We start from the raw sequence: 15,797 nt of genomic DNA, 5'->3' as shown, positions 1-15,797 counted from the left end.
TGTTAGAAGTATGGAATGTCCTCAGATCCCTGTCTCTCTCTGGGCTTATGGAGATGGGCCAGCTGTTACAGTTCCTTACAGATGGTCAGATGAGGCCACCAAGATGGAGGGCAGAGATTCATATAGCTTCATTAAAGTGCAAGTGGCTGCTTCTCACTGGTGATGAATTTGAGATAATGTAGATAACAAGCACTCTAAGAAAAAACAGCAGGCAATGGAGAAATGATTTGTAGAATTTTTTATCACATTTCTTCCTTCAGATCATCCATTTAATAAATTAGTTTATAAAAAACCTCATATCCATATAAAACAATTCAACAAATTCACATATGTGAGCCCTCAATTTGGACATGTTTTTTCCTCCCTCCCTCCTTAGTCAGGTATTTCCTGGTTGCTGTTGGATACGACCACTTATTTGTTTTATACAGAAATGTCCCTTATACAGCAGCTGATTCATGCACGATACATCTTGATAAAACATCCGAGAGACCTGCAACATAAGTTATTATTCAGCTACCACAAAAAATGTCAATATTCACAAAAGCTGTAAACGAGTTTGCTAAAGGCCCGTCTTGACTGTATGCTACTGTATGCTTGGATCCTGAACCGTGCCAAACCAAAGTAAATGCAGGGCTTGTGTAAATAAGGCAGAAGCCACACCTCTCCAGTTTCTCCTCATAGTGGTAGGGACTGCCCCATCAGTGGAGTGAGCGTGGTGAGGCTGTGGTCAGGCCACAGCAAAGCGACTTGGGGTGTGTGTGTGTGTGTGTGTGTGAGAGCATGGAAGTACTGTATGTGTGTGTGGGGGTAAGAAATACAGATCAAGCATGAACATGTGTGTTTGAGAGAGAAAGAGAGATAGAAGTAGATCACAACAAAGACTGTGCTCTTAGAGTGTGAAGCCTGACAGTCATCTGCTAAACACTAATGATGTGATGAATCTGACTAGCAGTCCCTTTGTTCTGGGGTCTAGCTTCCAAATGTCAGTCAGCCCTCGTACTCTCACCCTCACAAACATTACACCATGACACTGTCCCAGCTTTACATAACAGTTCAGCATTATCATACAGGCTGCCCTGCTATCAATATGAATGGTTTGGCAGGAGGGCTTTGAGGGGACACTACAGTACATTGTGATGAGGGGGGGGGGGGGGGGGGGTGAGGTAACTGGACTGATAATAAGTTGGCCAGATGACTTCCTTCCTCAAAGAAAACATTTTGTTTGCAGGTTTGAAATTAATGCTGAATCTCTATAATTACTTGGCCCTGGCCTGCAGGGGTCTGCCTTCCATGCTGGATGACCCCTCTGGTGCCCATGGTTACGGAGGCCAGCTCACTGAACGCAACATGCTGAGGAAGAGGAGGGAAGAAGAGCAGAAACAGACTGGCATGTTACTGTATATTATCATATAGGCTTGGTTGAACCCTGAACTAACCCTGGGTTAGTTTTGTGTGTGTGGACTACTATACCTGTGTGTGTGTGTCTAAGTGTATGTTGTATTACGTCAGTGTGTGTGAATGATGTTAAGTCTGAGAAAGAGATTGTAATAGGCCTCAGTCAGACATGACATCTTCGTTAGTGTAAGGTCAGCAGACAGTCTTGGACGCTGCCATGACCCTCCAGCTGCAAGTGGAGAAACGCCAGCGAGACATGTCTGCCTGCCGCCCTGTCTGGGTGAGCTCCAATAACAGCAGTGCTGTACCTTCAGAAAAACAGAACTTTCCAGAACATTCATATAACGCGCCATGCACTTATAATTCCTCTGGAATGTCTAACTAAAAACAGGATATTGTCTGGCTTTACATATCAACTATCTACCATCTCAGCCAAGCTCTTACAAAGTGAGATATGTGAGTTAGGGGGATGGAACTTGCTCTTGGCTAAAACCAAGACTCACTTTCACAAGGTGGGTTTTACTAGAGGCCAAAGGTCAGATCTGCCCAGAGCTACTGAGACATGAAACCAGAGAGCCAGGCGTTCCCAGGGGCTCCACAGCTTGGTAAGAGAGGAGCTCACATTTTACTAGTGGAAAAAAAACTATGCTGGAGGGAAATTTCATTATGGCTTCAGACGGCCATTTCACACTTAACCCCTCGTATATACTCTATCTACTGGTGTGTATGGCTACTGGCCTCACTAAAGTGAGAGGAGGGAAGGTGGGGGTGTGTGTATAGGACACACACACACACACATGTACTATACTTACAACTTCTCACAGACTCTGAAAGGGGCTCCCGGTCCAGTGATACATCTTTCTGGGTCTCCAGCATCTGCAGGACAGATACAAACAGCAGATCAAACCAACACGCTTGAATTCAGGATTTAAAGCGGGCAACCCTAACCGAACTAGCCCTACCTTCATTTGCTCTTTGAGGTATTCAGCTCTGGACATGAGGCTTTTAATCTGAAAAGAGAGACACGTTTAGTGTGTAGACCACATGGTCTCCTGTCCTTCTCCGTCAGAACCACAGGGCTGATAAAGGGATGATGATGAAGAGGAGGTTAGAGCGAGGTTGATAGGTCCCCATAACCTCCCTCGCTTTAAAAGACAAAAAATTGCTGTGGTAAACTAATAATGGCAACGCAGCATCAACCTCGACTCCAACCTTTAATACCCCATTAACCACAGAACCAAGGCTGTAATACAACCCAATTACCCCCGCCATGGATTACAGTCATAATAGCACAGTATTAACCCACCAGTTAGATCAAGGCTGAGGCTCTCACATTCTATGAGGCTATGCTATTGAACCGGGAATTAGGGCCCTGAGAAGAGGGAGGCTGAACGGAGCTCAACGTCAAATTTCTGAACTAACACACACACACACACACACACACACACACACACACACACACACACATGGAGGCCAGTCCTAGCTAGCTGTGCCGCTCGCCTCTCGTGGGTTCTTACCCACACACATGCTTTCGATTGGCCAGGCCTCCCCAGCACAGCGTTAGATTATTACAGCCGCATCTGAATTTACTTAAGCCAAGCGCCCATAAAACTTCAAATAGGGAGGTCTATGCCCTCAGGGCTTTCTGAAATCTCTCTCTCTTTCTTTCTTTCTCTCTCTCTCTCTCTCGCTGTTTCTCTCTCTCTGTCTCTCTCTCTCTCTCTTTGTCTCTTTCGGGTTTGTTGTTGAAACATTGTTGTGTTTTGTTGGCCGAGTTACTGCCAAAACAGACGACCAAAACGAGAAAGAACTATAGTACTAGAGCTTAAGACAATGAGTATGTTTTCCAGTGGTAAATCAGGATGATTATATAAGTTCTGAGTAGATCTTGCTATCAATTTACAGAGTTTAACAGAGTATCACAGAGTATGATATAGTACAGTATTATAGCTGTAACATCGCTACCTGATGATTTAAAGAAGTATTCCAGTTTAATGGGAGGATGACATAGTGTGTGTGCTTGCAGCTGCAGTCTCAGTGATGTATTATGTTATTAGCGCCTACTCAGCTGAAGGTCCACATGTGACGGCTGGCTCCTGGCTGTTGTGTCTGAGATATACAGTAGCCAGGCCTGTTCTGGGTCAAAGATAGGGAGGGTGGGGGGTTCAGGCCCGGTGGAAGGTGATATATGTACGCTCTTGCAGTGAGCACTGAACCACAACTCCTCCCCAGCATCCCCTACCCGTACCACCCCGTTTATCCCCTCCCGGCATTTCCTCACCTCACTGTGGAGCAAATCTCTCCTTCGGCCCTGCGCCTCGGCTGGGGGTGGGGGGTGGGAGAGAGAGAGAGATTGATTACTTTTTTTCCCAATCATGGTGTTTGCACAGGAGAGATAATTTACAGCTGCAGCTTTGCTTTTGATTAGCCGTAGGGAGTTCAGGGGGAGAACACTGAAGTGGGACAGTCTTTCTCTCAATTAGTCAGCCTCAGGAGAGAAAAACAGAGGGAAAGAGAGAGAGAATGTGAGGGAAGAGGGGGAGAGAGAAAAGAGAACGAAAGAATCTCTCCCTCTCTCTCTCTCCCGACCAGCTAAGCATGCTGGGAACATGAGCAACAAGAGGCCACTGCCAGACAAAAGGGCAAAGTTACACCCCCCTCCACCTCCCAACCCTTCCCATAATCCTCTGCGCTGCTCACTGCCGTGCCACGGTCCTGAGCCTGCTGATCCAAGGGGAGATGCTCGGAGCAGTCCCTCTATTACAGAGATAATGGTTTTTATTTGTTTCCAGAGTGTGATAACACTGAGAAATGAACAGTGTGTGTCTGAATGGGAACCAGATGCTAGTGCTCAGTACCACACACAGGGCCCTGGCACCGGGCGCATCCCCTGCACTCTCTCTCTTCCTCTCTCACACACACACACACACACACACACACACACACACACACACACACACACACACACACACGCACGCACGCACACACACACACATCTGGCTCCCCTTTAGACTCCTCCTCCCCTTATCCCCCTTCCTTCTCCTCATTTTATCCCCCACCACCTTTCTGCAATAACTCTTTCTACTTTTCCCCTTCCAATCCATTCTCATCTTAACCTTCAACCTCCTCTCCCTCATTTCTGCCCACCTTCTCTAACCCCTCCCCCACCACCTCCTCCTCTATTAGGACCCTCTACCAGATGAGGTCATGTGGAGCCAGAGCTAATGTATACCAGGCCAGAGTCAGAGTCTCCACACACACACACATCTATGTGTGCGCGGGCACACACACAAACACACACCTCTGACGTCATGGTCCCTGAATGCTGGCACTTTCTTGATCGTCTCCCCCCTTGGCAAGCAGATCTGTATTTATACAAGTCTGTACCAGAGCTGCATGAGATATAATGAATGCTCTTGCATTCTGTGACTTGACTATTACTGTGGTCTTTAGACAGGCTTACCTGCTAGAGCTAGCAGCAGTTCTCCTAGACTCTGCTGGTACAAATCCAGAGTGTCATGGTCATCCAGCCCCCTCTCCTCCTGAGGTAAAGAGACATCTGTGACTGTGCTTGTAGACCACCACAGACACTGCTAGAGACAAATCCCGCTCTTAGTTTTCCTTGGCAGTAGAGGCTATGGCAGTAGAAGCAAGCCTACAATACCCAGGTACCCACGTTTACGTTAGCAATGGCGGCAGAGGCTAGCCTACATTACCCAGGTACACCAGCTTACATTAGATATGGCAGCAAAGGCTAGCCTACATTACCCAGGTACCTCAGCTCACCTTAGCTATGGCAGCAGAGGCTAGCTCCAGGGCAGCCAGCAGACGGGGTTGGTCTCGAGACATCTCTGTGGAAGAGAAAGAGATAGGCGGGGTAAGTCCTTATGTCCCCGACAAACTTCCTCCAAGCCATTAACTCAGATGGGGGAGAGCTGGATAGGTGCAGAGATAGCCTACTCACAAGTTCAGGTGGAACTGCGTTATTACACCAATGATATCTATACAAACTTCACAAACACTATAGGCCTTGACAAACATGGGTGCTTTTTCCACAGCTTGTGTTGGAAGGTAATGCAACAAAAATATATGTAAAAAAATGATATATATACAGTATATGTGCATACGTATATTTCTAGTGGGTTCAGAGGTGAATGTTCCTGTACCTCTGAGGATGTCCCTGGTGTTCTTGGCCTTCTCAAAGCTCAGTCTGTTGTCTGTGGCCACCAGGGCTTTCAGCTCCTCGGCTCTGGATACATACTGACTGACCTGCGGAGCACAGCTCTTACATTCACCCTCTCTAATCCAATTACAGCAGCCTCCCCATGTGCTGTTCATCCACACCATATGGAATTCATTGAGCTGAAATCATTTCCTTTGGAGTTAGCATGTGAAAGAAAAAACGGGGAGGGGGGGGAGAAGCGAACAGTAGAGACGTTCTCCAAATGTGAATAGTCGTCGTGTTCTCGGCCTACCTTTTGCCTCAGGGCGTCTTTGCGCAGTCGGTCTGTCTCGTCTGTGAGGAAGAAAAAGGATTTGTTTTGGGTTGAAGTTTAGGGAGGGAACAGTTGAAATGGCGGGCTGAGATGTTTGGCAGTGAGAGGGGCTGGTGGTGTCTTACAGTGAATGGCTGGGACAAAGTGCTCCAGAGAGCTGCAGTAGAGAGACAGGGCCGCGGACCTCTCCCCTGCTTGGTCTTTCTGGACAGCCTGGAGGACCAGCGCTTTCTGCAAAAGGACACAGGGAATTCTGGGAAATAACAGCCTGATTTAGTTACATTCCTCCCGACCCTGGAGTAACCGTTTCTCTCTCTCACCGCTTTCCCCAAACTATCGGCACTGGGCATGTGCTCCAAGTCCACAAATGGGTGAGAAAAGAACTGTGAGAAGGTGAGACGGGCATCTGGATCTCTCTCCAGTAGCCGCTGTAGCAGATCTCGGCAGTCTCTGGACACTCTGCCACCAGCAGGGAGCTGAAACACACACACGACATAAACCACTCCGGCAACCAACTTCAGTCAAGTTTGCCCTTCATTTTCACAGGGAAGAACCAACAAATGGACAAGGGCGCCACTCAGTGGTATGCAATATTTTGAAGAGAAACAGCACAGCCATTCTGAAATCCTTATCTTCCATTGTAACACAACCCCCCAGGCCTCCTATCCATCAGTCTTTATACCTCACCTCGACGGGCTTGTTACTGCGAATCTTCTCCTCTAATTCAGTGTAGGACTTGGAGGCAAAAGGAGCACGACCAAACAGAGCCTCTACAAAATGAACACATCACAAACAAACAAGGTTTTAGGTATTGTCCTTCATGTAATTGATTGAAAGTATGGTATTACTTTGGGGAGGCTGACCTTACCGTATAGGATGACTCCCACAGACCAGAGGTCCACTCTGGAGTCATACTGCTGTCGACACACCATCTCTGGTGCCATGTAGAGAGGAGAGCCCCTAAGCACACTCTGCTCATCCCAGGGAGACATGTACTGGGCAAAGCCAAAATCTACACACACATGAGAGGATATGAACATCATAATGGTTATGGGCAAATACGTAAGCTGCGTAGTTAAACATTTTAGGCAGTGAACAATAATACTGTAAACAGCAATAACTGACACATATCAGATATATAACATTACAGTGCAGTATTATTAACATCTCAAAGCCATATCGTCCTTTGTTTACAGTGGTAGCAATACAAAAAGAATTCCAACAGAGTGCAGCATTGTGAGCATACTGACATGGTTTAGATTCACAGCAAAGACATCTGACACATTTCTGACATCTCAAACCAAAACCACATGCAAACAAGCTGTCTGTGAAAGCTAATATGGATAGATATGTGGGCACAGATACAGTGTGAACTGGTTTCAGTGTACCTGCTAATTTGAGGACCGAACCACAGAGCAGAATGTTCTGGGGTTTCAGGTCCAGATGGGAGATATTTCGCTCATGGAGGAACTGGAGGGCGCAGGCTGTGTTTGGTTTTCAAACGAGGGGTAGAAAAAAATAGATTATTGTCTATAGAGACCATCCTCAAATGGCCTCAATTGTGTCACATCTCCTTGGAACTCTTAGTCAAGTTAACCACTTACACCCACATTCTGTCTAACACTGCAGTAAATAGATGAAACAGAGCTATGAAGATAGAATACAGGCCCGCATGAGTCCAGCCTGGGTGCTGGTGGTGGGCCTCACCTATCTGCTGCAGGAAACGGCGAGCCACCCTCTCGGGTAATAGACGCCGACTTCGGATGAAGCGGGACAGGTCCCCTCCTGAACACCACTCCAAGATCAGATAGATGTTCTCACTGTCCCACTGTCCAGAGAAAGAGGGGAAGTGAGAGAAAGGAGAGAATGGGGAAAGTGGGAGGAGGGTGGAGAGGTTCATCTTATAATTGTTTTTCAGCAATGGTTTTGGAAGTGTAGATCAGTTTATTTTCCCAAAACAGTTTTGACCAGTGGTCTACCTGGAAGTCCTTTAACTGCACTATGTGTGGGTGGCGCACAGTCTTCAGAATCTCTATCTCTGTCAGCAGGTTTTCCATTGATGCCTTGTTCAGACTCTTTTTACTAACTACCTTCACAGCCACTACTTCTCGACTGTCCCCCTGCAAGCAAACACACACACACACACACACACACACCTCACTTCCTGAAATTAACATAACTGTAATGGCTGAATATTGTGACATTATGGAGTTGGCTGAGGGCCGAGAGTGACCGACCTTGCTGTAGGCTTTGTAGACTGTCGCATAGGTACCACTCCCCAGTCGTTCTGTGAGAATGAAGTCGGCCAGCTTCGGTGGGGCGAAACTCGAGGCCATTCTGACAGCTGCATGCAAAAGTCACTGTGTACGGGACGTTTCTGTAACAGGACGTTCGCCACAGTTAAGTCACTACGAGTTTGTTACTCTCTTATTCAGTGCAGTGTTGTCACAAACATGGCATAATCTGACTTTCTAGAAGTAAATCAGATGGCTAGCTCGCTATAGCAATGCCTGCATGCAAACCTACCGTCAACTCCTCCAGTTCCCATAAACGACTAGCGTCTAGCTAATAGCCGACTACTAGCTAGCTATACTGTACGTTGCATGCAACATAACCTGTTGTCTAAGCAAAATCTGCCTAACGCTATATACATGTAGTTTGACAACATTGATGCATAATGAATACCGGAATTATGCACAGATTTGAAAAGTGGTTACCTTCATGTATCTATTAGAAACACAGTGGAAATTGAATGTTTACATCCAACGAGCATGTTGTTAATGATCAGCTGACCCATTTCTACAGTGGAGGCCAAAGGTTGTGCTGCCCTCTAGCTATTAGACAACGTATTGCATGTTTCTAACTGCTCTCAAATCTCGACATCTCATGTACTGATGGTACTTTTACACTTAAAAATAATAAAGAAATGTGAAGAAACTGTTTTTTTAAAGGTGCATATATATACTGACTGTTGATACATTCACCCAGCAGTTACTTTGTGCAGATTATAATCTCTTTATTTACACAGGGGGCGCTGAATCGGAGCCGGACATGTATGATGAAATGGAATTTAAAGATGGCGGAGAACATGAAAGCACGTTTGGCTTCCCAGGAAGAACAAATTAAGATCCTCACTCGAGAGATTAGTGGTCTTCGTGACGGTTTGAACGGCGGCGGCACTCTTGCCAGTTCTTCAGAGCTCGAAGACTTGCGGAGCGAAAATGAGAAACTAAAATACCGGCTCGTACACCTTCGCCGGGGTCTTGAGAATGAGCTCGAGCTGGAAGCTCAGCAGGGCAAGAGGGACATTGTCAAAAGCCACGAAAATAAACCAGACAATAAACAACCACCAAAGAACCGTGCTGAACATAAGGTCTGTTTGGTCATCAATGTTGTGTGCTGTTAACTGGGTTTTATAATAGCTGAATTTATTTAGCAGCGAGAGCTAATATTTAGCCATGGGAAGATAGCACTGAGTTGTTGGAGGTGGGTGCAAGCCAGGGAGAGTATGACCCCCGGCTAAGTTTCAGTGTCAGTATCTAGAAATAGATTGTGTTCATCACCCAATGTATTCCGCTTGTGCTTCTTTCAGTTATATCTGTTCCTTTTGTTGATGACTTTCTGTGATGTGTCACACTGCTTGTGTTACTACTCCACTCAGGAACCGGCGCAGGCCAAGCCAGTGGAGAAAAAAAAGAAAAAGGAGAAGCAAGATAACGGCCACGGAGGTGGTGGAGTGAAAGAGGTAGGCGTAATGATCATTTATACAGCCTTCTTGCCTGCTATGACTGCTTGCTTGCTAGAACATTACCCTCCAATTGATGACATCCACATGGCCAAGCTTATCTTCACAGTTGTGCTACAACAGCCCACACAGAGCTATTCTTTCAATCTCTGGTGTCTGTCTTTCCACCCAAAGTCTTTGCCTGGGTTCATTTCTGAACGCATGCATCTCTATGAGGAGCTGAAGAAGGAGAGTGATTCCTTGCTGGCAAGGAGAGTTGCAGACAGCCAGGCTATCACTGTCCAGCTGCCAGATGGGCAGAATGTCCAGGCCCAGTCCTGGATCACTACACCCTATCAGCTGGCGTGTGGCATCAGGTAGGCCCCGATTTTTAGTTTTCAAAGACATGAAAGGGGATATATCTAATGAGGCGTCAGACAAGGCTGTTCTGAGAAATGTGGTCATTTTCTGAGTAAGAGTATGAGGGTGTCATGGCACTTGTTCCTCCCCCAGTCAGGGCCTCGCTGACAATGCTGTGATCTCTCGAGTAAATGGGGTCCTGTGGGACCTGGACAGGCCCTTGGAGAAGGACTGCTCACTGGAGATCCTGCGCTTTGACAATGACGACGCTCAAGCTGTGAGTCTGATCCCTCCGGGCCACCATACCCCCCTGTATTAATCTGACTCAGCTCTTTGAGGTTTTAATGAGATGCTTGTTTCAGGTGTACTGGCACTCCAGTGCTCATATTCTTGGGGAAGCCATGGAGAACTACTATGGAGGCTGTCTTTGTTATGGACCACCCATAGAGAATGGATTCTACTATGACATGTTCCTTGACGGACAACGGTGAGCACTTCTCCATGCTTGGTAATGACTGCTGACAGGCTGTCTTAAACATAAAAGGGAGTCAGATGGCTGAGCGGAGAGGGAGTCGGGCTAGTAATCAGAAGGTTGCCGGATCGATTCCCCGCCATGCCACATGATGTTGTGTCCTTGGGCAAGCCACTTCACCCTACTTGCCTCGGGGGAATGTCCCTGTACTTACTGTAAGTCGCTCTGGATAAGAGCGTCTGCTAAATGACTAAATGTAAATAAGAAGGGGGTATATTTAAGTGGCCCAGTGACTGTGTTGGTGTGCTGCCTATGTTGATTGGTGTTTGTTTGTTTTCTTTCAGGGGAGTGTCCAGTACTGAGTTTGGGGATTTGGAGACACTGTGCAAGGCTGTGGTGAAGGAGAAGCAGCCTTTTGAGAGACTAGAGATCAGCAAGGAGACACTGCTGAAGATGTTCAAGGTGAGCCCTCTCACTCCACACATTCCTATTGTAATTCACATGAGCACCTAGTAACATTGTATTCCTGCTCTTAACATTTTTCTCGTAGTACAACAAATTCAAGTGTCGCATTCTCAATGAGAAAGTTACGACCCCAACTACAACTGTATACAGGTAAGCAGGATAGCAGAACATGACTTTGTAAAAGAGAAGATGTGAGTTGATGCTTCATAATACATGCTTCCTTAGATATTAAATACAATGAGACACTGTAATTGTAATGCAAAACATGATGCACTCCTTCAGATGCGGCCCTCTGATTGACCTGTGTCGAGGGCCCCATGTCAGGCACACTGGGAAGATCAAGGCCATGAAGATCTACAAGGTGCGTGAAGAACTACAGGGACACCCCATGGCCTTCTGACGCCCATAGGAGAGCTCACAAGCTTTTCATTTGTCCACAGAACTCTTCCACCTACTGGGAAGGTCGTGCGGACATGGAGTCTCTGCAGCGTATCTACGGCATCTCCTTCCCTGACACCAAGATGCTGAAGGAGTGGGAGCGCTTTCAGGAGGAGGCCAAGAACCGAGACCACCGCAAGATTGGCAAGGTGCGTCCCCCTGTCTCTCGTTGAGCGATGGGGAAAACGTTTGCTCTGGTCTGGAAGTGTCGACCTGTGAGGTGATGTGTCCTTGGGCAAGGCACTTCACCCTACTTGCCTCGGGGGAATGTCCCTGTACTTACTGTAAGTCGCTCTGGATAAGAGCGTCTGCTAAATGACTAAATGTAAATATCAAAAGTTATGTAAACACAATACAATCCTGCTGCCATTTAGAGCCGAGTTCTACATGTGTTGCTGGGTCCACCCAGTTGGGGGCGCTGTGTTTCTACAGATCTGCGTTAGGCAGCAGTGAGTCATGCAGGCGCTCCAGCTGGTCCCCAGGCTGACTCCATCTATTTTCTCAGTGGGAGACACAGACGGCAGCCCCCCCTGTCAGAACTGGTTAGAACATATCCAGCTCTAAATTAAACCTGGAAAGAAGCACTTTCTTTTCATTGTTTTCAACTCAGAGGGAAAGAGGTGACAAAATGGCATGTCATGTTGAAAGGTGGCGTTATGTGGCGAGCTCCCAGTCCAGTCCATTAAAAGCCCTTGCCCTTTTGCCGAGTCGGTCGCTGTCCGTGGGTGCCTGTCATTCATTGGACAGACTTCCTGGCGGGCCCTGAGTGTATCGCTCCCTGCGAAGTGCAAGATCTGTCTCACCATTAGCAACAGAAGTGGCTGAATATCTGTGAAGTCATTAAAGCCGCGTGTTTGAATGTGCTGTGCAGGAACAGGAGCTGTTCTTCTTCCACGATCTGAGTCCTGGAAGTTGTTTCTTCCTCCCCCGTGGAGCCCATGTCTACAGCACCTTGACAGAGTTCATAAGGGTAAGACACGTCTGCCTTCCAAGCATCTGTCCACTCGACACTCACTTGATACTCGGATATCATACTGTTCATGGAAGACCATCCAACTCCCACCATACTCTGATGGACTACATGAGTGTGTAGACCTTGTCGGCAGACACATACTAACTATTTGAAGTAGCTCCGCAATGTCTTATCACTGTCCTGAAACAAACCTCAGTTTCTCACTGTGCATTTAAAAAAAAACTTTAAGCACCAACATAAGAATTTGATTGGCTCCTGGTGTGCGGCGCCTGGGCTGTATAGGAGGAGTACTGCAGACGTGGCTTCCAGGAGGTGGCCACCCCCAACATCTACAACAGCAAGCTGTGGGAGACGTCTGGCCACTGGCAGCACTACAGCGAGAACATGTTCTCCTTCCCCGTGGAACAGGACATCTTTGCACTCAAACCCATGAACTGCCCAGGACACTGGTATGGGCAAGACATCTTGGTGTCCTTCCTTTTATTTTTTTGCTGGGAAATCACATTGTGTTCAATCTTATTAGAGGGATGCTGGACAAGAAAGCTGTGGTTTACTGTTATATACTTCACAACAAGGAATTACACTCATGAGGCTTTTGTGTAATCAGATTTGATTGTTAATCCCTCTTTATTTTGTTCCTGTGCCCTTCTTCCTCCTTGGTCTCTCTGTGCTGCTCCTCCAGCCTGATGTTCTCCCACAAGCCGCGCTCCTGGAGGGAGCTTCCCCTCCGGTTGGCTGACTTCGGGGTGCTCCACAGGAACGAGCTCTCAGGAGCCCTCACAGGCCTTACCAGGGTGAGGCGCTTCCAACAGGACGACGCTCACATCTTCTGCACCATGGAACAGGTGACTGGGGGACATTTAAAGGAAGAGTGCTGACTTTTAAACACAGGTGTTTGGGTTATAGGGGTGATGTTATACTCTACCTGTATGTAAATGCCACCGTGCCTGTGCGACCCCCTGAACCGTTCCCTTGTGTAGATAGAGCTTGAGATGAAGGGCTGTCTGGACTTCCTGCGCTGCGTGTACAACGTCTTCGGCTTCTCCTTCCAACTGTTCCTCTCCACACGCCCTGAGAAATATCTAGGGGACATTGCTGTGTGGAATGAGGCTGAGAAGGTAACTTAGGGATGTAGAAGCCTTTTCAATTAGTTATGGTAAAACATTTTGACCATGACACACATAATGGGATTCGATCATTTTCGTGTCCTTTATCTTTGTTATTTGGAAGATAAAATAGAAAGTCCTACATAAAGGAGACCAATTTAACTCATCAAAAATAACTATCTCCACAGAAGGTAGAAATTGCATGTTAACATATCCCTGTGATTGCAAGCAATTGGAGAACAGCCTGAACGAGTTTGGGGAGCCATGGAAACTGAACCCAGGAGACGGGGCTTTTTACGGACCTAAGGTTTGTGTGATTAGCTTTCTTTCCCCCTCTCCATCAACACCCTTCAATGAAATAAGGTCTTGAACTCTGTCAAACACTGCTTTTTTTCTCTTCATTTCAGATTGACATTAAGATCAAAGATGCTATCGGGCGCTATCATCAATGTGCAACCATTCAGCTGGACTTCCAGCTTCCCATCCGCTTCAACCTGACCTTTGTGGGGTGAGTCACCCAATAAAACTAGGGACAGTGCTGAGTCTGTTTCCTGTATAGGAGCTAAGATTACACTGTAATCCATGTTGAATAAGATTTCTTAGCTGTACACCAACACTGAGTCCTACTCCTAATGCTGAGTAATATGGAGAGCTACTAAGCTATGTTCGACAATTGCGCTGATTAGGGATTGTTTTTAACCTCAACTGGCACTGTTGATTATTATAGTGAGGTTGGTGGTGGCTGTTTGGTGATGTAGTGTGCCAATGTTTCTTAACTGATCTGTTTTCATAACTATATGTTTAATTTGTAACCTTTAGGAAGGATGGGGATGACAAGGACAGGCCTGTTATCATCCATCGAGCCATCCTTGGATCAGTGGAGAGGATGATTGCCATCCTCACTGAGAACTATGCTGGGAAATGGTACGTTTGTGTTCATTCAGAACCAGTGAATATGTGCAGGTTTGTGAGCAGAAACCCCAGCTAGCAGAGGCATCCCGTGTGATGTTGTTTGATCGTTGTTTACATTGAGACATCTCTCTCCATCAGGCCCCTGTGGCTTTCTCCACGCCAGGTGATGTTTGTGCCTGTCAACCCCTCCTGTGAAAAATACGTCAAGGAGGTAAGCCCACCTCAAACCTTTCTGTCTTCATACTGTAGTTCTCGATGATTGGATCACAGTCATTTATATTCCTTTCCCTCAGGTGTGCAAGCAGTTTGTGGAAGCTGGCTTCATGGCCGACGCTGATCTTGATTCCAGCTGCCTTCTTAATAAAAAGATCCGCAATGCCCAGTTGGCCCAGTACAACTTCATTCTCGGTAAGAGAAAATTAATGTAGCTGGATTATCATTGTTATTTATTTGAGGGGCTAGATTGAATAGCAAATGCTAAATGTTTCCAGTTGCTAAACCCACTGTGGTTAATCATCAGCATTTCAGCACTGGGATTGTTGTACAAGAAGGAAATGTGTGAGGGTAGCTGTGTGTGGTGTGATTTGGCTGAACTGCTGTGCTTGGTGTCTTGGCAGTGGTCGGTGAGAAGGAGAAGATGACTCACAGTGTGAACGTGCGTACGAGAGACAACAAAGTCCATGGAGAACTTGCTGTCAAAGAAGTCCTGGCCCGCCTCACTCTGCTCAAACAGACACTCTGCCGAAATGCTGAGGAGGAGTTCTGAAGATGACTTCATGGACATAGGAGGACATGTGATACAAATATCTGATTGTTTTGCTCAAACATAGCCTAGTGTGGGAAATGTAATGTATTTATGGTGCAGTCTAAAATGGGATGGTATGGCGAAGGCTCAGATTTATTGAAGTAAAGGTAATATACTGATATGAGATTCGTTTTTAGGGTTCAGATCTCTTTTTGGATCAAGATTTAAGTATCTTATTGGTTCACGGAATTACAGAGAAATATGTGGAAGGAATAGTTTGTTGCTATGAGAAAAGTCTTAGTGAAGTTAAATGGACTGTCAGAAGGACATTTTCTTTTAAGGTCTGATTTACAACAAGAATCTGAAGAATAAAAGTGTAATGTTCTAAGTGTGACTAATTTATGAGGATGTTTTGACAATCTGCATTTTTATGTAAATGTCAAGTGTAAACGTTCATACTGTTATTCTGCGACTATTTCAATTTTCAAGAAAAAACGAATGCAACCTCAGACCAAGAAAGTAACTTAAATTAATCAAACCGATTCCATTGACACATATCTGATCAAGGAGCATATCTTGCATTGTACTGTTTGTTCAAAACTTGTGAAATTACAGGTCAATGAAACTGACTTGCTTCGTGTAATGTCTCATGATTAAGCGTCAAACCCTTTATAAATGTTCAATCAGGGACGAACTACTCGCGGTCTGTAG

General features: G+C 46.3%; 2 protein-coding genes across 6 annotated transcripts; one reads left to right on the top strand and one right to left on the bottom strand.

The window, feature by feature from the left end:
• Window positions 1-251: 251 nt before the first annotated feature.
• On the bottom strand, window positions 252-8,695 carry ulk3 (unc-51 like kinase 3). Of its 5 annotated transcripts, XM_047042032.1 has the most exons (17): window positions 8,609-8,695; window positions 8,129-8,268; window positions 7,871-8,011; window positions 7,599-7,719; window positions 7,280-7,375; window positions 6,760-6,903; window positions 6,579-6,661; window positions 6,212-6,367; window positions 6,017-6,122; window positions 5,871-5,911; window positions 5,562-5,664; window positions 5,182-5,246; window positions 4,859-4,988; window positions 3,677-3,717; window positions 2,358-2,405; window positions 2,208-2,271; window positions 252-1,350 (listed from the first exon to the last, which is right to left on the bottom strand). In XM_047042032.1, the coding sequence occupies exons 2-17, from the start codon at window positions 8,225-8,227 to the stop codon at window positions 1,334-1,336; spliced, it is 1,455 nt and encodes a 484-aa protein (XP_046897988.1). In that variant the 5' UTR covers window positions 8,228-8,268; window positions 8,609-8,695; the 3' UTR covers window positions 252-1,333. The 5 variants fall into 5 exon arrangements, with proteins under 5 accessions (XP_046897988.1, XP_046897985.1, XP_046897986.1 ...); XM_047042029.1 differs by having other exon boundaries at window positions 252-2,271; XM_047042030.1 differs by having other exon boundaries at window positions 252-2,271; window positions 4,859-4,985.
• Window positions 8,696-8,934: 239 nt separating this feature from the next.
• On the top strand, window positions 8,935-15,715 carry tars3 (threonyl-tRNA synthetase 3). The gene is made up of 19 exons (XM_047042028.1): window positions 8,935-9,264; window positions 9,553-9,636; window positions 9,811-9,992; window positions 10,129-10,252; window positions 10,338-10,462; window positions 10,792-10,909; window positions 10,998-11,062; window positions 11,195-11,273; window positions 11,353-11,499; window positions 12,222-12,320; window positions 12,606-12,772; window positions 13,006-13,168; window positions 13,304-13,441; window positions 13,659-13,736; window positions 13,837-13,937; window positions 14,249-14,353; window positions 14,480-14,552; window positions 14,635-14,749; window positions 14,959-15,715. The coding sequence occupies exons 1-19, from the start codon at window positions 8,947-8,949 to the stop codon at window positions 15,105-15,107; spliced, it is 2,430 nt and encodes an 809-aa protein (XP_046897984.1). The 5' UTR covers window positions 8,935-8,946; the 3' UTR covers window positions 15,108-15,715.
• Window positions 15,716-15,797: the final 82 nt, after the last annotated feature.

This window comes from Hypomesus transpacificus, chromosome 19 (genome assembly GCF_021917145.1).
Source record: "Hypomesus transpacificus isolate Combined female chromosome 19, fHypTra1, whole genome shotgun sequence".
Classification (NCBI taxonomy): Eukaryota; Metazoa; Chordata; class Actinopteri; order Osmeriformes; family Osmeridae; genus Hypomesus; species Hypomesus transpacificus.
This window is presented reverse-complemented; position numbering and strand designations above follow the sequence as displayed.